Source organism: Lissotriton helveticus, chromosome 1_2, assembly GCF_964261635.1.
Source record: "Lissotriton helveticus chromosome 1_2, aLisHel1.1, whole genome shotgun sequence".
Lineage (NCBI taxonomy): Eukaryota > Metazoa > Chordata > Amphibia > Caudata > Salamandridae > Lissotriton > Lissotriton helveticus.
In genome coordinates, this window is record NC_136058.1 from 41,640,537 (window position 1) to 41,667,747 (window position 27,211).

Genomic DNA, 27,211 nt, shown 5'->3' on the forward strand with positions numbered 1-27,211 from the left:
TGGGGGTAGCGAAACCGCTGGGGGCGCATTAGTCACTGGCAACTAAGGAGAAGATCTGGAAAGGGGAGTATGTGGAGATTCTGGAGTTGCTTCACTGGGAGTTGATGGCCAAGGAGGGTTCGAAGGAAGAGGAGCAGGAGTTAGCTAGGCGCCCCACGGTGCCAGTGACCATTGAGAATTGGTTGGCTGCCTTCCTGATATACACCAGTGTGTACTGCGAAAAGTACCCGGACAGGTCGGTCGCCTCGTTCAAATATATGGATGTGGTGCGGCGGGCGCAAGTGCCGTATGGAGGTTACGCTTGGTCGCATTACGACGAGGAGTTTCGAGCGCGCATGGCGTCGGACCCGGAGGCGTAGTGGGGAGAGTTGGATGCGGACTTGTATCAACAGACGGTGAGTGGGGCAAAGTTTGGCCGCACCATCTACACGGCCAGTGGGCTTCCGCTGGCGCCGCCTCCCTTTATGGCCTGCCCCACCCGTGGGGGGGTGGGGTCAGGTGACACCGGGAGTACACACAGCATCCGGGCCTGCTGGGACTTCAACAAGGGGTCCTGTCTCAGGCAAGTGTGCCGTTTTCAGCACGAATGCTCCAAGTGCGGGAGGAGACACCCAGTGGTGCGCTGCTGGGGGCTCGGGGGTGGGCCCGCACAGGGGCAACAGCCGGCGACAGCTCTCGGTGGGGGGAGAGGGTGCAGCAGAGGGGGGCATGGGAAAAGGCTCGTACACCGGTTAGGCTGGACAGGCTTGAACCTCTTTTGGCGGCTTATCCACGGGCGGACGATGCGGCCGTGCTGCGTCGGGGCTTCAGGGAGGGTTTTCGGTTGGGGTACGAGGGTCCGCGGATCGCTCGGTTGGCGGAAAATCTGAAGTCTGTGAACGCGCACAGAGGTATCGTTCGGGAGAAGCTTTTCAAGGAGGTGAAGGAAGGGAGGATGGTGGGTCCTTTTCAGGAGCCGCCCCTGCCGGAGCTGGGTCCGTTTCGACTGATTCAGCATCTATCATGGCCGGAGGGCACATTGGTGAATGATTATATCTCGGCGGATTTGGCGTCGGTGTCGTACTCGACCGTGGACGTGGCGAGGAAGCTGGAGACGGCGGCAGGTCGGGGTGCACTCATGGCAAAATGTGATGTGAAATCTGCGTTTAGGTTGTTGCCGGTGCATCTGGCGGACCATCAGTTGCTGGGGATCCAGTTTGACGTCCTCATTTTCGTGGATAGAGCTCTTCCCATGGGGTGCTCCGTGTCATGTGCATTGTTTGAGAGGTTCAGCTCCTTCTTGCAGTGGGCTTTTTCCTGGCGCACAGGCTCTGAGGCGATGACGCACTACCTGGACGACTTCTTCCTGGTGAGTCGGCCCGGTTCGACGGACTGCCAGCAGCAGCTGGACAGTTTTATGGACTTGATGGGTTACCTGGGGGTTCCTTTGGAGCCAGAGAAGACTCAGGGTCCCAGCACGGTGCTGTCTTTCCTCGGTATAGAGCTTGACTCAGCAGCCATGGAAGCACGCCTACCGGAGGATAAGCGAGTGGTGATGATGGACTTAGTGAGTGGCATGTTGGCCAGGCGGAAGGTGAAGGTGCGGGAGGTGCAGGTGTTGCTGGGTCATTTGAACTTTGCGTGCCGTGTTGTCCCCGGAAGCTTGTTTCCTTCCCAGTACAAGAATTGGCTTGGTAGTTTGGTTTGCCCTGTTCCCATCATGCACTGGGACAGGAACAGACTAATTTGCATATAGCCAAGTTCTGAGCTGGGATGGTGCAGTGAGCTAAAAAACGGTGATGGATCAAGCCCTGATCTTTGGACTGGGTAAGAGTGGTCTGCTTAATTCAGGCACTCTGTTCATCACCACCCCCTTTTCTGAATCATTTTGTCCACCATAAGCGTGGAAGGGTATACTCAGATGTGAGTCCCTTGCTCATTGCACCATCAGGATTCAAGCAAGCCGGGCCGACGACGCCTGAAATGGCAGAAACCGGTCCCCGGAAGCTTGTTTCCTTCCCAGTACAAGAATTGGCTTGGTAGTTTGGTTTGCCCTGTTCCCATCATGCACTGGGACAGGAACAGACTAATTTGCATATAGCCAAGTTCTGAGCTGGGATGGTGCAGTGAGCTAAAAAACGGTGATGGATCAAGCCCTGATCTTTGGACTGGGTAAGAGTGGTCTGCTTAATTCAGGCACTCTGTTCATCACCACCCCCTTTTCTGAATCATTTTGTCCACCATAAGCGTGGAAGGGTATACTCAGATGTGAGTCCCTTGCTCATTGCACCATCAGGATTCAAGCAAGCCGGGCCGACGACGCCTGAAATGGCAGAAACCGGTCCCCGGAAGCTTGTTTCCTTCCCAGTACAAGAATTGGCTTGGTAGTTTGGTTTGCCCTGTTCCCATCATGCACTGGGACAGGAACAGACTAATTTGCATATAGCCAAGTTCTGAGCTGGGATGGTGCAGTGAGCTAAAAAACGGTGATGGATCAAGCCCTGATCTTTGGACTGGGTAAGAGTGGTCTGCTTAATTCAGGCACTCTGTTCATCACCACCCCCTTTTCTGAATCATTTTGTCCACCATAAGCGTGGAAGGGTATACTCAGATGTGAGTCCCTTGCTCATTGCACCATCAGGATTCAAGCAAGCCGGGCCGACGACGCCTGAAATGGCAGAAACCGGTCCCCGGAAGCTTGTTTCCTTCCCAGTACAAGAATTGGCTTGGTAGTTTGGTTTGCCCTGTTCCCATCATGCACTGGGACAGGAACAGGCTAATTTGCATATAGCCAAGTTCTGAGCTGGGATGGTGCAGTGAGCTAAAAAACGGTGATGGATCAAGCCCTGATCTTTGGACTGGGTAAGAGTGGTCTGCTTAATTCAGGCACTCTGTTCATCACCACCCCCTTTTCTGAATCATTTTGTCCACCATAAGCGTGGAAGGGTATACTCAGATGTGAGTCCCTTGCTCATTGCACCATCAGGATTCAAGCAAGCCGGGCCGACGACGCCTGAAATGGCAGAAACCGGTCCCCGGAAGCTTGTTTCCTTCCCAGTACAAGAATTGGCTTGGTAGTTTGGTTTGCCCTGTTCCCATCATGCACTGGGACAGGAACAGACTAATTTGCATATAGCCAAGTTCTGAGCTGGGATGGTGCAGTGAGCTAAAAAACGGTGATGGATCAAGCCCTGATCTTTGGACTGGGTAAGAGTGGTCTGCTTAATTCAGGCACTCTGTTCATCACCACCCCCTTTTCTGAATCATTTTGTCCACCATAAGCGTGGAAGGGTATACTCAGATGTGAGTCCCTTGCTCATTACACCATCAGGATTCAAGCAAGCCGGGCCGACGACGCCTGAAATGGCAGAAACCGGTCCCGGAAGCTTGTTTCCTTCCCAGTACAAGAATTGGCTTGGTAGTTTGGTTTGCCCTGTTCCCATCATGCACTGGGACAGGAACAGACTAATTTGCATATAGCCAAGTTCTGAGCTGGGATGGTGCAGTGAGCTAAAAAACGGTGATGGATCAAGCCCTGATCTTTGGACTGGGTAAGAGTGGTCTGCTTAATTCAGGCACTCTGTTCATCACCACCCCCTTTTCTGAATCATTTTGTCCACCATAAGCATGGAAGGGTATACTCAGATGTGAGTCCCTTGCTCATTGCACCATCAGGATTCAAGCAAGCCGGGCCGACGACGCCTGAAATGGCAGAAACCGGTCCCCGGAAGCTTGTTTCCTTCCCAGTACAAGAATTGGCTTGGTAGTTTGGTTTGCCCTGTTCCCATCATGCACTGGGACAGGAACAGACTAATTTGCATATAGCCAAGTTCTGAGCTGGGATGGTGCAGTGAGCTAAAAAACGGTGATGGATCAAGCCCTGATCTTTGGACTGGGTAAGAGTGGTCTGCTTAATTCAGGCACTCTGTTCATCACCACCCCCTTTTCTGAATCGTGTTGTGCGGGCGGGGCGGACGTTTTGTCGTCGGCTGGGGCTGGCATTGTCCGGTCTGACGTTGCCACACCATCACGTACGCCTGTCGGCGGGTTCGAGAGAGGACTTGAGCATGTGGCTGGCTTTTCTGGGGCGTTTTAATGGAATGCCCATGGCGCCCCCGGAGGACTGGGAGTGGGACGTCACGATGTCCTCGGACGCGGCGGGAGTCGGCGGCTTCGGTCTGTACTGGGCAGGGAGATGGTGCGCGGAGCAATGGCCGGCTCATTGGCAGGCGGGGGAAGGAGTATCGCGTTCCTAGAGCTTTTTCAATTGGTGGTGGCTGTGACAGTGTGGGCGCAGGATCTGGCGCACAAGCGTGTCTTGTTCAGGGTGGACAATATGTCGGTGGTTCAGGTGGTGAATGGGCAGTCCGCGAGGGAGCCACAGGTGCTGAAGTTGATGCGCGTTTTCGTCTTGAAGTGCTTGGAGCATGACATTTTGTTTCAAGCGGAGCATGTACCGGGGGTGGCCAATGACATTGCGGATGCTTTGTCTCGTTCACAGTGGCAGAGGTTCCATGGGCTAGCCACGGAGGCGGCCGCAGTCAAGACGCAGGTGCCGGAGGAGCTTTGGTTGGTGGGAGAGCGCGGGTCGTTCAGTTCGTGAAGGCGTCTCTGGCGGCGTCCACGTGGAAGACTTATGAGCAGGCTTGGCTGGAGCTTCTACGTTTTGGAGCGGTAAGGCAGCATGGCAAGTGGCGTTGCGAGGAACAGGTGGTGCGTTTCATGCTCAGTTTGATGGACAAGGGGCTGGCGAGGGTGACAATTGCGGGGGAGTTGGCAGGGGTGACGTTCATGGGGAAGCTCTGGTGGGGTTATGCGCCTTCGGCGGGAGAGTTGGGGGGGCATCTTTCGGAGGGATGGGAGAGAGAGAAGAGGCCGCGGGTGCGGCAGCGACGCCCTATTACGGAAGTGATGCTGGAAGGCTTGGTTGCCCACCTACCGGGGGTGTGCAGAGATCAGGCGGAGACGGTTGTGTTTTCCACGCTGATGTTGTGGATGTTTTTTGGAGCATTCCGGGTATCGGAGTTGGTGGGGTTGCAAGGACGGCCGAGTGTGAAGTGGGGGGAGGTAGAGTTGCGTGGCCGGGAGGTGGCGGTCCGTCTGCGACGGTCGAAGATGGATCAGCGTGGAGAGGGTACTTGGGTGGTGCTGGGTCCTGCGGGGTCGGAGGCGGTGTGTCCGGCGGAGTGGGGGAGACAACTGGCGGAAGGGCAGGTGCAGGACGGTGCGGAGGTTTTTGGCCGGGGAGAGGCCGGTCGGGTGACGGCGGCCCAGCTGCTGTGGGTCCTGCGGCACGCCCTACGGTCGATGGGTGAGGACCCGAAGGAATTTGGGACGCATTCCTTCCGCATTGGGGCGGCGACAGAGGCGGCGCGAAAGGGTTGCGGTAAGGAGGAGATCAAAAGACTGGGACGCTGGAAATCGGACTGTTATAGGACGTACGTCAGGAAGCGGGGGTAGGAGTGGAGTGAGGTTGACATGCTTGGCCCATTGCTGACATATGTATCTTTGCAGGTGCGGTGGCGGGGCCTACTGCGACAGCGATGAGCATTAACGTGGTGGGCCATTCTTTTATTAAGAGAGCTGAGAGGGCCGAATGGGAGAAACACAGGAACCTCAATTTGGAGTTGGACGAACAGTTGTTTAAGTGTCATTGGAGGGGAAAAGGGGGCATGCGTTGGCACGAGTTGGTGCCGGTTTTAAACAATGTTGTGCAGGGGGGTCTGTCCGGATGTGGTAGTCATCCACTTGGGTGAAAATGACTTGGTGCAGTGTAAGGGACTGGCACTTGTGAAGCAAATGAAGAGGGATTTGCTGGAAATTCGGAGGCAGTGGGCGGGGTGTTATGTCATTTGGTCGGAATTCATTCCCAGACGATGCTGGAAAGGGGCAGAGAGGCCGGCAGCTATTGACAGGACAAGGAGGAAAATTAACAGGGAGATGAGGGCTTTCTGTGAGAAAGAAGGTTTGGGTTGGATGTAGCACCCGGAGCTGAGGTATGGGGCGGTATATCTTTTCAAGGAGGATGGCGTGCATTTGTCATGATATGGGATGGAGCTCTATATTGTGCAGCTGAAGGAGGCAGTAGATCAAGCCGTGGGGGTGCGCAGGTATCCAAAGGTGCAGGGGCCCTAGGGGGGGTCGAAAGCCGTATGGGGGCTTTCGAGTGGGGCTTTTTCCTAGTTAAAGGGGGGGTAGGATAGGAGGGATGAGTTTTCCTGGACAGAGGGGGAGGGAGTGTACATATGGCAAGTGTTTAAACAGTTGAGGCAAGCGTTTGGGTAGTTGGTACTTATGTTTATGTTGTTGGCGGGGGAACTTTTTAGGGGTGGGGGTGGGGGTTTGGCAGGTATGTGTATATTTAGTTAGGTCTAGTTTTGTATGGCAAAGGCCAAGGATGTGGTATTGTGTTAAGATGCACCTGTTCCCAATAAAGCGGCCTTTATCACACCTTATATTGTCTCCGGTCGGTCTTTCCCCTCCCCGTCTCCCGATGGGACCCAATGGGGCTTTGCGGGGGTGGCCGACCGGAGGGAGGCTCACCCCCCGGGGAATTTTGGGGCCCCGGGAGGAAAGGGGGGGACAGAATAGCCAGGGGACAGGAAGCTGGATTGGGCTGGTTGGGCTACTTAGGAGTATTTGGGCTGGCTTGGGCTCCTTTTGGGCTGGGGGGATATATGAACGGTCATTTTGGGTCACTGTGCACTATTTTGTGTGGACAGTGACCCAGCAGCCGAGTAGGCAGGAGAGTTGTTGTCCCGCCCGCCCTCCCTATGAGGCATGGTTTCGGGTGGGTTTGAGTGGGGGTTGTTTCCTGGGTCATGGGGGTTGTTTCTGCAGGGGTTTTGTTGGGAGCAGGTGCGCTCTTTTGGTTAGGTCGGCTGGGATCGGATGTCACTGGGGGCAGGTGCTGGTAAATTGTTTGTTGGGGTGGCGCTTTTTCCTAGTTAAAGGGGGGGGGTAGGATAGGAGGGATGAGTTTTCCTGGACAGAGGGGGAGGGAGTGTACATATGGCAAGTGTTTAAACAGTTGAGGCAAGCGTTTGGGTAGTTGGTACTTATGTTTATGTTGTTGGCGGGGGAACTTTTTAGGGGTGGGGGTGGGGGGTTGGCAGGTATGTATATATTTAGTTAGGTCTAGTTGTGTACGGCAAAGGCCAAGGATGTGGTATTGTGTTAAGGTGCACCTGTTCCCAATAATTTCAAAAGGGGGTGGTGATGGACAGAGTATCTGAGTTAATCAGAACACTCCTACCCAGTCAACAGATCAGGGCTTGATCCATCACCGTTTTTTAGCTCACTGCACCATCCCAGTTCAGAACCTGGCTATATGCAAATTAGTCTGTCCCTGGCCCAGTGCATCATGGGAACAGGGCAGACCAAACTACCAAGCCAATTCTTCACTGGAAAGGAAACAAGCTTCCGGGGACCGGTTTCTGGCATTACAGCCGTCTTCGGCCCAGCTTGCTTGAATCCTGATGGTGCAGTGAGCAAGGGACTCATGTCTGAGCATACCCTTCCACACTCATGGTGGCCAAAATAATTTCAAAAGGGGGTGGTGATGGACAGAGTATCTGAGTTAATCAGAACACTCCTACCCAGTCAACAGATCAGGGCTTGATCCATCACCGTTTTTTAGCTCACTGCACCATCCCAGTTCAGAACCTGGCTATATGCAAATTAGTCTGTCCCTGGCCCAGTGCATCATGGGAACAGGGCAGACCAAACTACCAAGCCAATTCTTCACTGGAAAGGAAACAAGCTTCCGGGGACCGGTTTCTGGCATTACAGCCGTCTTCGGCCCAGCTTGCTTGAATCCTGATGGTGCAGTGAGCAAGGGACTCATGTCTGAGCATACCCTTCCACACTCATGGTGGCCAAAATAATTTCAAAAGGGGGTGGTGATGGACAGAGTATCTGAGTTAATTAGAACACTCCTACCCAGTCAACAGATCAGGGCTTGATCCATCACCGTTTTTTAGCTCACTGCACCATTCCAGTTCAGAACCTGGCTATATGCAAATTAGTCTGTCCCTGGCCCAGTGCATCATGGGAACAGGGCAGACCAAACTACCAAGCCAATTCTTCACTGGAAAGGAAACAAGCTTCCGGGGACCGGTTTCTGGCATTACAGCCGTCTTCGGCCCAGCTTGCTTGAATCCTGATGGTGCAGTGAGCAAGGGACTCATGTCTGAGCATACCCTTCCACACTCATGGTGGCCAAAATAATTTCAAAAGGGGGTGGTGATGGACAGAGTATCTGAGTTAATCAGAACACTCCTTCCCAGTCAACAGATCAGGGCTTGATCCATCACCGTTTTTTAGCTCACTGCACCATCCCAGTTCAGAACCTGGCTATATGCAAATTAGTCTGTCCCTGGCCCAGTGCATCATGGGAACAGGGCAGACCAAACTACCAAGCCAATTCTTCACTGGAAAGGAAACAAGCTTCCGGGGACCGGTTTCTGGCATTACAGCCGTCTTCGGCCCAGCTTGCTTGAATCCTGATGGTGCAGTGAGCAAGGGACTCATGTCTGAGCATACCCTTCCACACTGTTCCCAATAATGCGGCCTTTATCACACCTTATATTGTCTCCGGTCGGTCTTTCCCCTCCCCGTCTCCCGATGGGCCCCAATGGCATGGTGAGCAAAAAAACAATGGATTTAGGCCCAGATCTCTGTATTGGGGTGAATGTATGACATCGTTCTGCATTCTGTCCATCACCTGTTGTTTTTGCACGAGTCCTAGCGGCGGCTCCTCTGCCTGCCAGCACTTAAAAAATGGTGATAAATAAAATGGATTTACTTAAAAAACGGTGAAAAATAAAATGGGTTTAAATATATTACCGTTTTATTTTTCCCGGTGCAAAGGCTTAGGGGCGGGGACCGGGTGGTGACAGGCTGGGTGGGGAGTGCTGGGCACTGCCTTTACTGGCCATGTGGGTTTGGCCAGTTGTCCCAGGCTGGCCAAACCCACATGCGTAGTGAAGCTCTCTCCCACCCAGCTGCATTGCTGAGTTGGAGAGAGAGCAGGCACAGACTCCCAGTATGTCCTGGAGTGCAAATCCCCTGCACTCAGGCCAATCCTGAAGCATCTGTCACATGAGAGCAGCTTCAGGATTGGCCGCAGTGCAGGCTGGATGCCTGGACCTACCTGCAGTGAAGAGAAGCACAAGAGCGCAACATGACGCTGGAGGGTAGCAGGGCAGCAAGTACGTTTTATGTTATTCTTTTTCTGTTTGTCTCTGTCATCTCTGTCCGCACCCCCCTGGTTCTCTCACCCTTCCCCGCTCCACCTATTTTCCCCGATACAAGCCGCTCCTGTGCAGTCCACTAATGATATTTAACATACAGGCCCTGGGTGCACTTTGTACTATATACTAGGGACTTACAGGCAACTTAAACATACCAATTAGGAGTATACCAATTATCCATGTTAAAGAGGGTTTCATTAAGTCAGCCTAGCATTGCCCAGTCAAAGGCAATATGTGGCAAAGAGTCAAATGGAAGGAGCAACCCTTTAACCCTTTCTATTACAACGACCGCAGTGACAAAAGGTTTCCGTCCTGGAATCTCCCCCACAAAACGTTCTTCAAAACGTTACCTGGCATTTCCAAAAAAAGATTATCCTCAGCCATCCTCAGCCTTCTTATGGTGCCTACACCTGTCTCTGCCTCCTCCTATTACAGATAATTTACACTAAGGACCTCTTCATACTGAATACTTTGACTGTCAGAATACCCAAAATTGATGCCTAAAATGTCCTCTCTCTTCAAATTCAAGACTGCCTTGATAATCCACCTCTTTAAACACGACAGTTCTCAAGGTGGAATCAGTTTTTGCCCATTTTCAAGTGACTCGTCTTCCCTGACCCATTTTAAATCCCGCGTTTCAAAGACATTCTCTTCTCCATTCAGCCACTCAGTCGCCCAACATTTCACATTCTAGTCACCATGCAGCTTTTACTGTTTGCATTGGTAATAATCTTGCAACTCATTTCATGCAGAAGAAATAATCAAACAGTATGTCCAAATAAATAAATACAACCAAAATATAATTAAAATACTCACCACCGCAGGCGCTGCATAAATGAAGAAGAGAGAGTCCATTTTCTGTGCGATAATTTAAGTTCACTTTGCCAAAGGCTTCATCTGAGCTGAAAAGCGAAATATATGGAATTATTAATATCTTTATCTTTTCTAATTGTACCTTCATTTAATAAGATGTGTATTTGAAACCTTCTGTAAAAAAACACACAAGAATGTATTATATTGTTTAAGATATGCCTCAAAAGAAAAATGCAGATCTAAAAAATGTGTCTAGTTTCCTAAATCAATCCGAAAAAGTTGTGAACATTTCTGTTCAGAACAGCAAGTTAAAGGGGTTAATTATAAGGTTTCACACATGTGTTCGAACAGAGCAAAGCACTGCCTCGATTTACTTACAATAGCATGGAAATACCGCATACAGACACCATTAAAAAAGCCTCTGGGCACCGCGCATTCTTCTTTGCAACTCTTAGTAAATAACCCCTTATGTATTTGGAATTAGAGCCATAGCTTGAGATGATCAATAGCCATTCAAACTCTTTCAAACTAAAAATAGAAGATTTTTTTAGACACATCTCCATGACGTTAAAATATATTCGCATTTACAAGGATCCCTGAAGTGGTATAAACTGCAGGGCGTGAGAAAAGAAATTATATTTATCTATTTATGTAATCGAATAATTATTCCATGTTTGTATGTGAAAAGGAATAACACATAAAATAAACTATTCATATTCATTTTTTCACTTTTCGTAATACAATGTAGTAAAGTAGGTCTTCACTGACACCTGGGCTTGTTAAAAGATGCACCCTCTGGTGTCTGATCGGGTCACGTGGGGAATAGGAAGAGGTTCTTCAGGACCATAGGCCAACCATGAATATTTAATTAGGAATGAAACCTATTAATATAAAATGTTTTATCACGCTCGCAAAACACTCAGAATTACAATGAGGTTCTACCTAATGAACAGTTGCCAAGGGCTCAATTAAAACACGTTTCTAAAAGCTTATTATAAGGTAACATCCAAAAAAGGGCTCTTGCTGGAATAAATGAATTGTTCGTGCTTTTGCGGACTCAATGCTACCGTAGTTTATAAATTAATGAGCACATTTGACTGCTTATTCATGAGTTTTGTACAGCCTTTGACACAGTAAAACATCGTGTTTTCTACGTTACATATATTTCTCGGCAGTGCTGCAGAATAGACGGAGTGTGCCTTTAGGACTTTCATAAAATGCTTTGATTGGCACATGCGTCACTTCTCTCAAGGTTCTGCTCTGGTTTTTCTTGGGGACCAGTGGGGTCGTTCCCCTATCTCGGACCTTTACATATGTAAGCTGCAATTTTTATAAATGTATGGCTGATCCTTCCATACCCCGTTCATAATGCTGCTGCTGACAAGCACATGTGCCTGTGAGGCAGAACTGATGAATCAAAGGTGCAAGCCAGGTCCAATGCTGAAAAGAGATTTAATACTGCAGCTAATAATTGTTTAAATATAACATAAACTGCAATGAAATGTTGACCAGACTTCACCCACGATTCCGATGAAAAATGGAGGAAATGGTGCAGTACCAGGGCCATTGTGGAGTGGTGTGGCTCACTGGTTAGAGGCGGCAGACCCAGAAGCAGAGGACGGCCCGGGACCAGGGTTCTATTCCCGATGCGGCAGGGTCGAGGACCAGCGTCAGTGGACTTGATAATTCTCGCCTCGGTGCCTACTCTAACCAGGGATCACACTCGGCAACTCTGGCCATTAGCTTGCCTCATCTCCACAACGGCCCCCCACATATGCCGGGGATGCCTGGTTTCACCTTGAAGATACCCAGTAGGGACCATCTCACAGGGAAAGCCAGGACGGGTTCCCCAGCGGTCTACAGCGCAGAGATACTCCTTCGGGAGTTGATTCTAGCACTTTAGAAACCCACAATTAAATAATTGTGGATTGCGAGGCAAGTATTCTGAACATTTTGACCTTTAAACTTGCCCACCGGGTTGCATCAACAGCCGAAGTGACAATGTCCAAAGATTATGCTCAGCAGATTATTGGGGGAAGGAGCCTCTTGCAATGCTACCACCAGGAGTTCAATGAGCATGGCCAAAAGCTGTGTCCAATTAGTTGATCTGGGTCTCTAGAGCATGGTTTAGTCAAATTATAAGATAAGCTGTGCATCTAATATTAATTGATTTATGTCGGAAGCCTATGTTCAATGTGCGCTGGAAGTAGGAGTACTTATTCCAGGGCTCACAGATTACTGGGAATAGCAGATGGCTGAGGTCGGGAAACTGAATTCAGGGCCTGTCGTTTGGCCAGGCCATGTATTCAGAGTAAATGCCATGGGCCAGATGTAGGTGGCCCAATACCGGTCGGTAACGGCCGAAATTACCGAATTTCGGCTGTTACCGACCGGTATTGGGTATTTGAGATGTAGGGGCCACATTTTGGATTCGTTACCGAATCGGTAATTTAAGGAATCGGTAAATTACCGAATCCGAAATGTAGGGAGCACTCAAGTGAGTGCTTTTTACATTTAAGGATTCGCTATTTACCACCCAGTGGCGTCACTAGGGGGGTGCGGGGGTGCGGACCGCACCGGGTGACACCAACACATGGGGTGACACCAATCTGCACTGCAGCCTCGCCTCTGCTCTCACCTTTACTGTCGCTCCCTGTGCAAGCTTGTTCCTCATGCTGTTCACACTCGCCAGCGTCTCGCAGGAGATCTGCAATGCTTGACTGCAATGTTCTTTGCTCACAAGGCAACTCTATAGCAGACTAGTTCATCTGAGGGTGCATGGTTTCCTATTTTTCAGTATCTTGCACAGTCTTCAGTTTTCCAGTGAACCAGTTCTAAATTCCAGCTTGCTCTTCACTACAGTGCCATCTGTTCCTCGCACTCTTGTTTATACAAATCCAGGGAAGGCAGATGAAGTGAGAGAGAGAGAGACAGAGAGAGCTAGAGGGAGTAATACAGAGAGAGGGAGCTAGAGAGAGCAAGACAGAGAGAGAGGGAGCAAGAGGGAGTAACAAAGAGAGAGAGGGAGCTAGAGAGAGTAAGACAGAGAGAGAGGGAGATAAAGGGAGTAAGACAGAGAGAGAGAGGGAGCTAGAGGGAGTAAGACAGAGAGAGAGAGAGCTAGAGTGAGAAAGACAGAGAGAGAGGGAGCTAGAGTGAGAAAGACAGAGAGAGAGGGAGCTAGAGGGAGTAAGACAGAGCGAGGGAGACAGAGGTAGCTAGAGGAAGTAAGACAGAGAGAGAGGGAGCTAGACAGAGAGAGGGAGCTAGAGGGAGTAAGATAGAGAGAGAGAGGGAGCTAGAGGGAGGAAGACAGAGAGAGAGGGAGCTAGAGGGAGTAAGAGAGAGAGAGGGAGTAAGATAGAGAGAGAGGGAGCGAGAGGGAGGAAGACAGAGAGAGAGGGAGCTAGAGGGAGTAAGAGAGAGAGAGGGAGCTAGAGGGTTGAAGACAGAGAGAGAGGGAGCTAGAGGGAGTATGACAGAGAGAGAGAGGGAGCTAGAGGGAGTAAGACAGAGAGAGAGGGAGCTAGAGGGAGTAAGACAGAGAGACAGGGAGACAGAGGGAGCTAGAGGGAGCAAGAGAGAGGGAGCTAGACAGAGAGAGGGAGCTAGAGGGAGTAAGACGGAGAGAGAGGGAGCTAGAGAGAGTATGACAGAGAGAGAGGGAGATAGAGGGAGCTAGAGGGAGTAAGACAGCGAGAGAGGGAGCTAGACAGAGAGAGGGAGCTAGAGGGAGTAAGATAGAGAGAGAGGGAGCTAGAGCGAGCAATACAGAGAGAGGGGGAGCTAGAGGGACTAAGACGGAGAGAGAGGGAGCTAGAGGGAGTAAGACAGAGAAAGAGGGAGCTAGACGGAGCAAGACAGAGAGAGAGGGAGCTAGAGGGAGCAAGACAGAGAGGGAGCTAGAGGGAGTAAGAGAGAGGGAGAGAGAGGGAGCTAGAAGGAGTAAGACAGAGAGAGGGAGCTAGAGGGAGTAAGACAGAGAGAGAGAGGGGGCGCTAGAGGGAGTAAGACAGAGAGAGAGGGAGCTTGAGGGAGTAAGACAGAGAGAGAGGGAGCTAGAGTGAGTAAGACAGAGAGGGAGACAGAGGGAGCTAGAGGGAGTAAGACAGGGAGAGATGGAGCTAGACAGAGAGAGGGAGCTAGAGGGATTAAGATATAGAGAGAGGGAGCTAGAGGTAGCAAGGCAGAGGGGGAGGGAGTAAGAGAGAGAGAGAGGGAGCTAGAGGGAGCTAGACAGAGAGAGGGAGCTAGAGGGAGTAAGACAGAGAGAGAGGGAGCTAGAGGGAGTAAGACAGAGAGAGAGGGAGCTAGAGGGAGTAAGACAGAGGGAGAGGGAGCTAGAGGGAGTAAGACAGAGAGAGAGGGAGCTAGAGGGAGTAAGACAGAGAGAGAGGGAACCAGAGGGAGCTAGAGGGAGTAAGACAGAGAGAGGGAGCTAGAGGGAGCTAGACAGAGAGAGGGCGCTAGAGGGAGTAGGACAGTACCTAGCGCCGAACATTTCCGACAGAGGTGGTCCATGCGGTAAGTCGTGAGGGGGTGACACCATGAGTTACCCGCACCGGGTGACACCAACCCCAGTGACGCCACTGTTACCACCAACTACAAGTTGGTGGTAAATATCGAAACCCTTATTAAAAGCAATTATTTTGCTTTTCCAATAGTGCGATGTGGCAGACATACATGCCCTTATGGCATGCATGTGTGCCACATGTGCACCCATGCACTATTCAGGGGTGCAACAGGGTGTCACTGTGACACCCAGCCACTCTTGAAAATGTACCCCCTATTACCGATTCGGTATTTACCGAATCGGTAATACTGAATGGCTTCCCATTCATTCCTATGGGCCTCGAGGCCCATAGGAATGAATGGGAATTACCAAATCGGTAAATACCGTTTCTTAACTACCGAATCTTACCGATTCGGTCATTTTTACCGAAAAATTATCTACATCCCATTTACCTATTCTTAAATACTGAATCAGTAAAATTCGGTATTTAAGAATAGGTAAATTGAGATTACCTACATCTGGCCCCTGATGACCAAAGTAGACTATGGCCTCAGTGTGTCCCTTCCTCCTAAGTGCAGAACGGGTCAAAACACAGGCGCTGCATCCAAAGGCCACCTAGTGTTACAGAAGTACTCTGTGGCATTACCACCCTTTCCCATTACCATCAGGGTCTGTCCAAAGGCCTTCCGACTACCCCAGGATGTTTAGTTTGGTGAATGGTTAATCTAATGGATTGAGCCCTACAGTGTCCGCGGCAAGCTGCTTTGATGATGTCTAAGGTGATGTGAAATGCGAAGTCACCAGTGAGGCCATCAATGATATAATTTGTGAAATGTTTTGAAAGTTCACAAGCTCGGAATTTCAGTGTTTTTTTTATTTTTTATAACTATAATGTAACTTTAAACGACGTTTTTTAGGGGGACGTCTTCAGTTTTAAGAGTTCACATCCCGAGCATTTAACTATAACTCTCCTCAACAATCAGCTTTTAATGAAACTATTTGGCTTTAAAAGATACGCCTGTTGATAAATTCTACAGAATCCACTATGCATGTCTATTAGGTATACACATTGAGGAGTTGAGGAATAGGTACATGTCATGGCCAATGGAATGGACCTGCTCTCATTGTGCATAACCTACTAAGAATGGCCTTCAGATTAATGAAATGACTCCAAATTTGGCAAAAAGCTAGATTTAAGTCCAGAAAGCGTGCTTTTTGTGATTTGGTGTAAATCCGTATAGTCGTTTTTGAGAAATTGAGGCTAAAATTTTTAATATTTCACACTTCAGAGGATCCACTGAACCAACCGATTTTTTAGATAAAATCTGAATGGCTGCCACCACATCAACAAAGAGATGGAAGCAGCCATTCTAAGACTCATGGACTGAGTCCACTGTCCTATAAATAAGTGTAATAAATTATATAAGGGGGCAGGGTAGGGATACCCTGTCTCCCTAGGCCTGGTGGAGGAGTGACAGAAGGTCTCCCCAGGGGCCAAAAACGATTTTGTTTGAACAATTAACAACAAATTAGCAGTGGACCCTCTAATCTGTGGTAAACTTTTTTTTTTCTTAAAAGCGCAGGGGGTTCCTGGGTGGTGGCGCATTGGTTGATTTTGGGGTCCGGAGGGTGTGCGGCACCCTTCCTGAACCTCCATGAGGCCCCTGGAAACCAATTCCTTGGGCTGCTTTGATAGTAAAGGGAGGGGTAACAGCCCCCTCTCCCCAAACCCCTTAAAGGCCCAATGGACCCCACACCCTATGGGCCATGTAAATTATTAGAGGAAACAGGCATGCAGCATTCTTCTCTGAACTTCTAGGAGGCTCCAGGAACCCCACCCCATGGGGAAGTTCAAATTATTAGGGAAGTGGGGTGAGCCAAGCAGTCCCCCTCTCCATGCCATAGATCAGCCTCAGGAAGCACATCCCTTGGGGAGGGATGTCCTGGGAACTCCATTGTTCAGTACACTGCTGTTTTATGCCCGGTGGAGTGCAGGAATACCCTGCCCAAACTCCCACGGGTAGAAAACACAACTGTGCTCCTGCCTGGATTGAAGCAGTGAAAACAGCTGCTCCTGTCTGGATGGGAGTAAAGAAGAATGGAGCCGGCTTGGGAAGCTGCAGGGGCCATGGGCCTTGGGGCCCCCCTGTGTGCCCCAATGGATGCACACATTGTGAGTGGCACAGGTCGGCACTGAAGCTCCCACCATTAATCTAAGTGACCGGCTCCCTCCAGGGAAGTCAGCAGGGGCTACAGGGGCCCTGGAGCTCCCCCTTTGGAACTCAACAAATACCTTTGTTTTGGTAACCTGTGTGGACACCAGGGCTTCCACTGTTTGAAAAAAAATTCGGAACACACGATAAATGAATAATGCATGAGTGATATTATTCAATGCTCTTGCCAAGGAGCAGCCTTTATGCCCTAAATATTTTAAATAACAATTGTATTTCTCATGGTGCCCCTAGAAGGGGCAGAGGCACCACCAACCATTTTTAAATGTTGCGAGGAGTTGTAGGGACTGCAGCAGCCCCCCCAATAACATTAAAATGTTTACCATATTTTTTAAACCATTACTCTATGCTCTTCAGAAGGCGTAAAAAGCCCCTTGTGGGTGGTTCTATGGTTGCTTTTGGTGACTTTAATTTTTTTTGGGTAAAAAGCCTCAAACACATGCTTCATGTTTCTATTAAAAATTCTTTATTAAAATAATATGAGATGTTCAAAATTATTAAACGTTGCAATGTGTGAATTTATGACATTTACGATTATTGTTATTGACAAAGCTAGTAGGTCTGCCGTACATATACTTATGTACTGACCTCTTGATAAATCAATTAGGCCCACTGCTTTTATATATTGAATGAAGAAACCAAATATTAGAGAGGCATTCAAATTAGGTGAAAATGCCAATTAAAACATACAGTTTTGAACAAACAAAACCACTGAAATTTATCAATTCTAGTTATTTTAAATAATTATAACTTGTGCCATAGCCATGCACACTAATGTCAGCAATGATGCCATTTCGGATGTTACAGTGATGGTATCACTGTAATTAGTATTTAGCAGTGCATGGTGACAGTGCGAGTTACATGTACTTTAAGGATTGAGTTGTAGTTACTTGAGATAACTGTAAATGGTGAATATCAGTGGTTTTGTTAATTTAAAATGGTATGCCTTAATTGACATTTTAATAACCTAACTATAATGTTCCTTTAACCTTTGTTTTTCAGTGCATTTCTATTTCTTTCCATGTAAAGTAAGATATTAATATAATTGTTAACTATAATGTCACTTCAACCTTTGTTTTTTTCAAGGAATCTCTATGTTGTTTTACGTATAGTGAGATGTCCTTCACCATGTGGAGCGTGGGGTCAGACCCTGCACCCAACTCCAGTGGGTGCCTAACTCCTGCTGTCCACACCCTACGACTGTGTGATATATATACATTTTAAACCTTAATTTCTCAAAAACTACTTACTGGATTTACACTAAATCACCAAAGACACACTTTGGTGGCCAAGATCTAGTTTACAGAGAAATATGGTGTAATTCCATTCAGCTATTTTTGCGGTATCGCTGTTCTAATTTCCTTTGGAAAATTGCATGGTGAAAAAACATTTTTATTCCCTTTTCTTGGCCCCCACTTGATGGCTCAACCCAAAACCTGAGGTGGATGAACTAATTTTGAGAAACTCTCTTGAAGATTCCTCAAATGGTTCCACAGATATTAACAAACCAAAAAATTGTTTACCTGTCAAAACAAGGTTCTAACTATAACTACCCAGTGGCAAGCGTCACTGGGTAATATTCATACTTATAATGCTGTTATACTACTGTCTGTCTAAGAGCCATCTCAGTCTAGAAGTTACCCAGCCAGACGGCAGATGAGTTGTGTCTTCTCGTTCTTCCCTGACCATAGCACAATTTTTCCTGCACAGGTCTCAGAGTCATTTACAATCCTTTAGCTCTAGACATGTCAGTTCAGGAATATTATGGGATTAACCTTCAAATTCTTTGCACCTATTTCTGTTGTGGAAGAGGGCATTCCTAAAAGTTTGTCAGGTCCACTTACTTCTGCCATGAATTTGGATGGTAACCCAAAACAAGATATGGCACCACCTAAATCTAAGATAAATAAAAAATGAAAGTGGTCAGGAGTTACATACTATTTATCAGTTTCTTTCTTGGACCATTAGGTATTCTATAGAAAATACTTGATTAGAAGGTGGGCCACCATAGAGTGTGAGCCTCGAGACCCCATCACAGAAGGGGTCCAGCTTGGACTGGGTGCGGCTTGTGAGGGCATCTCGGTGGGTCCCGCTCACGCCTACAGCCTTTAGCAAGCTACACCACCACACCCCTTAGTGCAGAGGGCTAGGCTTCCAGCTTGTTTGCTACGAGATCGCCCACCAGCCAAGCCATATGGCCTACAATAATGGTGCAGCATTGGCAATATCCCTCGCAGAAGCACCACCCTTCCATCAAGGCTCTGTAACCAAGAGTAAGAAGTGAAATAAGCGCAAAAGTGCTACTGCTCCCTGTTATAGAATCTGTGTGAGAAGTTAACAAGCACTCATAATTTAGTATCAAACACTCGAACATTTCTATATTGAAATATTTTTCTGTAAACAATGAGGTCATGGAGAACCAGAGAGACACACCACATCCCGCAGCGAAAAAAAACCACTACAGTGCCTCGATCCAACCTCTGATGCCCATGGTGGAACACAACACCCGGACAGCCATTTTACCAATATTACCAAAGGGAAAACTATTGACAACACCACCTACAGTGCATGCATCTAGCGCATTTGACTCATGGCCTAAACTCCAAAAAAATAAGCCCTGAAAATATTCTTTCATGAAAGATTAAATCACTATACTTTATCCATCAGCAGAAGAGATCAGAGAAATGCTCCTGACTCTACAATCTCCGGTGATCCTACAACTAGGTACTCCAGAAAAAGCCCCATATCAACCTATTTACACTTCACCACAATCAATGCAACAGACTCAGTTGGCTTGCATTCAAATGTAACAGATTTACAACCTCCTTTTCACCCTCCTCCGGCATCTTTGAATGAAACAACAGATTCCCAGCAACCCAGACTCTCCTAAATTCCTCATTAGACAATCGCAAAGTTCTCATCAAACTAGTTTTCTATCTGCTCAGGCATCACAGGCCTGTTTAAATTTAGCTATGCACTCGACACTGCAAAAAAACATTGTGGTCTCCAGAAACTGCATTTAAATTACCACACCTCTGTCTGTTGTACCTGAGAGTGGCCAATCTCCTGCTTCTTTATGCAAGTAATTGCAAAGAGACGGTTTTTAACAACTTGCAGTACCCCATACAAATTCAAACAAGTCTGTTTTTAGGTCATCAACTTCCCCTGAGAACTATTCCATCTCTCCTACCCTAGCCTCTCTTTCTCATGAATTATTATTTATTAGCGGTTTACGCATCGAATCGCCAACCTCAAAATGGCAGTTCAGACTCACCTTTTGATATAAGAACTTGGCAACAATTGTTAAGTACTTTAGAAGCCAGAGTCAGAGCACTGGACTTTAAATCAAACACATTTGATATCCAAATTGCCCTATTGACTCATGCTTTGAGCGTCTGAACACCACAAATAGCAGCTTGGTATCAAACCCTCAGAACTGTAGTAATCCGACACCATCAAATGCCAGCAAACAAAACACCCAAGACTGTGTCTGTGCAATTTTGCTAGATAAACTGGTTTACTTGCCAGGAATAGAAAGCGACTGACTCTAGGAAGTCAACCTGATTGACAAGAACAAGACTGCTCAACCCATCCTCGTACCGTCCATGATTTCAAGAAAGCAATCATGCCTAGTGCCTTCAAGGCAAATGCTGACACCAACACCGCATCCTAAATCACAAAGGCAAATGAACAACACAAAAGACATCAAAGTGGCAATTCATCCTGTACCCCAAAGCCTAATCCTCCAAACAACCGATGACACATCGAATCTTCACATGAAAGACATTGAAGCAGAAAGCATCCTGCATCCCAGAAGCCAATCTCTCAAATTATCAATGACACATATGCTCTCAGATGTAAACCACCAAGTAATCCCAATATTTAAGGCATCACATGGGGTGGGTCCTGAAAACAACTGCGACTCAATCCCCCCCTCTTGATCAATTACCAAAATGAAAAAGAAAAGAGAACAAAAAGCAAGATAGCATCCAGAAGGTGGCTGAGCATGTGGCTTAGATAAAGAACTTCTTCCCCCTGTAAAAAGAGAGCCCACCAACATCTTTGACACACCCAAGCTCCTACAGGGTGGGGACACTGAAAACTTCATTGAGCGTTCTTCTAACTTTAGCACACCACCAGCTGCTGCTATGAAACACTTATTGGATTCTACAGTGAGCCTTGCTCTAATTCTCACCACTTCTCAAGATTCTCTGCTACAAGAGCCTCAGTCCATCAACGGACACTCATCAATCAGCAATCACTATCAAAGAAGGTCCCGGCTTCCCCTTCACCAAAATATAAATCTGGCCAAATCTCAAATGGAACCAGTTCTCCGTGAATAAAAGCCAGGAAAGCTCCATATAGGATCAGCCAGTCCCTCGAAGGCCTGCAGCAACACTCAAGTAAACAACAGCAAAATGGAACAATAGGCACCCAACCGGTGGTTTCAACAATACCCCTGCTTAACGCTTCCATGGCCCCTTAAAAAAATACATTGTCATTGTCAGCCAATTTAACAACAATTTTCAATCCAGAGTATATTTCCAAAGGTTCTAACGATATCCTGAACAGGGGGAACATATTCAAACTCTTATCTGCTCATCTAAACTCCACAGACATCAAGAGTATTCAGTTTCTCCCTTCAACCCAATTTTCCCAAAAGGAAGCAATAGCTGTGACATGGTCCTCCCATGCAGCAGTTAACACTATATATGAATATAATACTCTTTCAGAGGAAAGGGGGATCTTGACCATATTGCTTTGGAAACCCCCGATATGCCTGTGTATTCTCCCAGCAAGACGTACAATGTTGCTCAAACCCGGCGCCTTGTGATCCATCGACAAATAACATCTGTAATAAGCATCATTAAATGCCATGTACTACAGCAATCCTTAGAAACACAGTCAAGCCTCTCTTCTCATCTACGAAAAATCTTAAACAAGGCTTGATCATTTCCCCCAACCCACACGAAGGAAGACTCTATAAATTCGCATCACCATCCCTGAGAAACCAACAAGGAGACCTTTGGTAGGTCCCTCGTCGGAATCACTTAATCATAAAAAGAAACTACCATTAGTGCAGAACATGAAAAGAGTGCCCAAACCTATGAGCGTATTGTCCTGGAACGTAGATTGCCTTCAAAATATCTCAAGTGATCCAGATGCAAAGTCATTTTTAACGTCACACGATATATGCATCCAGGAATCATGGTGCAAAGAAGAGACTCTGATTGAAGGCTACCATGAGTTCTTCACTACAGCCATCCAACAATCTACTAAGGGACATGCTGGGCAGTTCATCCATTTATTTATCCCTTCACTGGTCCTTTTATACCTCTCTTCACCTCAGCAGTAATCACAACTGTCTATGCGAGGTAATCAAAAACTGTTGTCAAGACTCCGCTGCAGTCAGACTAATATTATTAAATGTCTATATAATACATCCAACAGCTTGTGAAAAGAAACACAAGATCAAGGCTTTAGAGCTTCTAATTGCAGGCATCAAATTAACCTATCCAAACGATCATTTACTGCTGACCAGAGATTTCCATTCATACTTAATGCACAATCTGCAACAAAATCCCGCTAAGCTTTAGTCGACTCTCTGAGGCTAAAAGATTCTCAGATCTATCCACCTCAAAGGTCTCACTCCTCAGGACAAGCTCTGCTAGACACTTTACAGGACATTAATTTGCGCATGCTTAATGGACGCTATTTGGACGAGCTGCCAGCCCATTTCACACATTTAACACAAAATTGCCAGATGATCCTGGATTAAAGGTGTTGCTCAATTTCGTTGATAAGCCACATAAAAACATTTGCAATCTGAACACACTTTGAAAGTGAATAAATGCCCCAGCGGATGTCTTTAGACCATCAGATCATGGCACTGGAGAAACTAGAGATGATTGGTTCGAGGAGTCCACATCAGAACTGGTTTCGTACCAAATGGTCTACGGACATTGCTATGAAATACTCACGTTGGAAAACTACACTTCACAGTCAGATTCTTCTATGAACCCATACAACTGAAGCCTGGGAATCATTCTTGTACCAACTTCTTCTAACTCTTACTTACACTCAGAGGTCCAAGTGGGCTCCTGGACCTGTAAGATTTATTGCAATGGCGCCATGGTTCACAAAAGACCTTAAAATCCAGAAAAGTGTTTTACAACTGATGATTAGGAAGATAAAAACTGGATCAAATATTGTCTTTTTAGAAGATATTAACATATAAATAATACATTTTGCATGCAAAAAAGAGTCACGAAGAAGCAGCACAACTAAAGTAATTCCTGACCTGTCGAAAAAACATCTCTAAATTCTTCTGGAGCATTTTAAATCGACTAAACAATGAAAAGGCCTCTTATCGACAAAACGAAAACAAAGTTACTGAAAACTGTTGGTCTTAATACATTGGCACTCTGTACCAAACGAATTCTAATGATCTAGATTTTCAAGTTCCACACTCTACAACTGTCCAAATTTCTAGAAAGAAAAAGGAGTTAATGAACAAACGCACATCTTGGCAATAAGTATAACCATCACGGCTAAACAAATTGCTATTTTAATTTTAAAATGTAGAGCAGACAGCACCCCTGGTCCAAATGGGATCCCTGCCTCGGTCTATAAACAGGATATTGAATTCTGGTCACAGCAGTTGGAAAGGCTTTTTAGAACCTGCTTTATCACAAACACCATTCACTTTCTTGGAAAAGTTCAGTCCTGCAACCCATCTATAAAGAAGGCTTAGTGGTGAACCCAGAAGTTACCACCTCATCGTCCTTTTAGATGTTGAAGGTAAATACTTTGCTTCTTTACTAGTGGAGGACCTTGAAGCATGGGAAAACCCAATTAATCTGCTCTCTCTAAATCAGACTGATTTTACGCCCATTCTGGGCACCAAGGATAATCTTGTAGCAATCAGGATGCTAGTCTCAAAACAGATACACAAAAAACAACTCATTTACAGCTGTTTTATAGACTTTAGCAAGGCCTTCGATTACGTCCAACGCAAACTACTCTAGCAAAAATTAAAACATTGGCGCATCCCAGGGCCATTGCTCTGAGGCATTCTACTGCTCGAGTCTGAAACATGGGCTAGAGTCAATGTAGATCAGAACTCAACTGACTCTAACAAGATCATGCTAGAACAGAGTCACAAGGATGCGTTCTGGCACCTGCCCTCTTCAACCTATTTTTCATCAATTTGGTCCCGGCTCTTGATGCGACCATCAGCGATCCACCAAAGCTGGGGCATCAACCCAGTACCTCCCTTCTTTACGCTTTTTTGAGCCAAACTGTGAGGGGGTTGCAAAGGAAGCTAAACACCTTATCTGTACATAGCACTTGCTTGACAGTGAATATTGAGAAGACCAACGTTGTGATATTTGGACGGGAAAGGAACAAACCTGGAACATGGTACCTTAACAAGCACAGACTGTCTAGACCCCCCTGATACAAGTACCTTGGAGTTTGGCTCGACGAAAAAGGAGGGCACTTAACTCACGAGAACACACTTAAACCAAAGGTCGCAGCCCCACAATTTGCTTTCCAAGCCATCCTTTATCACACAAAGACTCTCACTCTAGAAACATTGTTGAAGATAGTAAAAATCCAACTAATCCCCACATTGGCTTATGGCTCGGAAGCCATCCCCGGCAAGCTGGCCTCCTCTCTGAATAAATCCCAGCGTCCAGTCTTTAGGACATTGTTTAAACTTCTAAATTAATCTGCAGCTGCTAATATTCGACTACGATTCTGATTACACTATCAAGTCCTGGCATAAAAAGCCTGTATTCTTAAATAATTTCATGCCACGTGTGCTGCCAAGGAAGGAAATTTGAAACATCTAATCTGACAAGAGGCATCTGATCCAAATCTCTCAGTCGCAGAAAACCCTTGCACAAAGCACTAAACTGAAAACAGCCACCGCAATTTGGATCCAAAATCTTCCACACCAAAATTTTAAGAGGGTATTAAACAAAGCAATTGTAAATGCTTAGTTTCTGCAAGGCCCTGATGGCTAGAAACCATGCCTGTCTCATATCGAGAAGTTATAACAAAGCAAGATGCAAAAATATCTTGCAGACACTTTCGTGGGCCATTTCAAAATCAAGTATTGCCACATCAGGATGGGACTATTTTCATCCTTGGACCTTTTACTGTTTTGGTTCCGCGCCCAGCATCAAATAGGTGTTGACTCTGCGGGGAATCACGAGAAAATTTACCGACCTCCTCTGTATGTGCCCAGCTTTAATTTACTATCGCCGGAAACTCCTCCGTCAAGTATGGATCAAACAAGGGACCCGTACAATTCAGACAGCCATAGTCCCAGCCTGGAAGGAGCGCCGGGGTAGGATACAGACTATCCTTGTACGGTAAAACCGACACTACAAATTTAGTATCTGCCTCCACCAGTACTGGTTGCCACATTTTCTCGACTTCAATTGGGTTGAGTTAGATCTACTAGTGCCACTTTTTAGGGTGCTGTACAGGTGGTCATACATTCACCTCAATAGGGTCTGGACCACTACCAAAAAGTGTAGGTAGATCATTTCTTTATTGGTCCTGAGGAATTGCCATCACTAGATTAAAGGCAAGAAACATGTCGACCTATTACAATAGCACACGTCCCCACAAACCTTAAAGTAAAGTCCCATTTGTAAAGCGCACAATCACCCGTAAGGGTCTCTAGGCGCTGGGGGCCGTCGGGAAGATTAAGCGAGCTATTGCCCAGAGTCACATGGTGCTGGGCTAACCTGCCGCCGGAGCCGGGGATCGAACCGCGGTCCCCAGATTCCAGCGTCAGTCGCCCTGGCCGCGGCGCCACACCTCTTCGGGTGGGAGGGTGCGTCTTTTAGTTTTTAACCAGGGCAGTGGCCACATCTCATTAAAATTGTTCTGAGTGGACCGCTGTTCCCTGTTTTAGCCCATACATACACCTTAATATCACCTACACTCATATTCACACCAAGGGCCCTCACATACACTGCACCCAATGGCTTGAAAAAATATCTCCGCCAAGTAGGCCCCTTCGGGGGCGCCTGATCGGGTATTGCACCGCCGACCCGAGTAGGAGCAGGCCCAATGATGAAGCAAGACACCCGCTTGTTGGGTGTGTGAGGGTTTTTTTCTGAAAAGGAGGAATCCCTTTCTCCTGATCTTATGTTTCTTCACACGTCAGGATACACTATCCCCCCTATTTGATCTGACCTCCACCTGCTCTTTTTCATTAGGAACTTCATACCTTGTTGGTTATACTAGCCATAGATTTTTTGCCAAACGATCCTCATCCTCAAGCCATCTGCGGCCTGGTCACATTTTTTAGCACATTCGACAAAACGCTAAGAGCAGTTGCTCTACCGGTCATTTCTGGACCTTAAAATTGAATTCCATTTTGTAGATTCCTCTGCATTATAACATATAAATGAACGAAGCACTGCTTTACGCACAACAGTGACGTGCACCCACAAAAAGTGCATTTCATCATTTGAAGGTTCAAAATGTGGCCTCAAGGGTCACATGTTAAAAACCTAGGAAAAACAAGGATAAAATAGTTTCAGTACGGACCGACCATAAGGGTCAATGCACCGCCACTTTAACCTCCCCAATAAAAGAAGAAATGGCTGATTGAGTTCCACATGCACAAAATTACCCACAGCTCAATACATCACAGTGAATAAAAATGTTTGGGGTAACATATTGACTAAAGTCTGTCTGAATTATTTTTAATAACAATGAATTTGTTATGCTTTTATAATGATGCCAAGCAGTGTTTACCACCCTGTTTTTTTATTAACGAGATGCATTTGAAATCTTGATTTCATCACTCACCTGAATGTTTTACAACTGCCTGGGCGCCAGACCTAAGTGGGTCTCTCCCTTTCCCAGTTGTATATGCTTTATCAATGTATGTTACGGTCTCATTACAAACTTGCAAGGGCTTTTATTAGCCGAGCATAAATAAAATAAACTATAGAAACGACTTTCCTTACCTCTTTAAATAGCCAGATAAGACCTGGTGGTGAGAATGGTACTGTAGTAACAAGCAGTTCTATCAGTGGCTCTTATTTGACTCCCCCAGACATTTTGTATTTCTGTATGTAGGCTCTTGTGTGCTTGTATGTTTCAGTCTGTTTTGGTCAATATGTAAATTACATGTTTTGAGTTCGTCATAATTTCCCCCTCATGACTAAGCATGGGCGGATTTTGCGAATTGGCAATCCGCGAACTAGCGTATTTACGGATTCGCAATCCGCAAAATCCGCGAACTCTCGCGAATTTGCGGATTTTTAATTTTTTTTTGTGTTCGCAAGGATTTCTGCCAGTTCGCGAGGGTTCTGTACCAGTTCGCAATTGCGAACTTACTTGTCGGCTCGCAACCGCCGCGACTATGTTGTTTCTACATCTGGTTCATC

At 46.9% G+C, this 27,211-nt stretch overlaps 1 protein-coding gene across 2 annotated transcripts in view; it reads right to left on the reverse strand.

The window, feature by feature from the left end:
* TNNI3K (TNNI3 interacting kinase) overlaps positions 1-27,211 on the reverse strand; it is a 2,668,544-nt gene that overhangs the window by 2,533,145 nt on the left and 108,188 nt on the right. For both annotated transcript variants that reach the window (XM_078668672.1, XM_078668665.1), the window contains exon 3: positions 10,050-10,135. In XM_078668672.1, the coding sequence (XP_078524798.1) occupies positions 10,050-10,135 (86 nt within the window). The remainder of the gene's footprint in view (positions 1-10,049; positions 10,136-27,211) is intronic.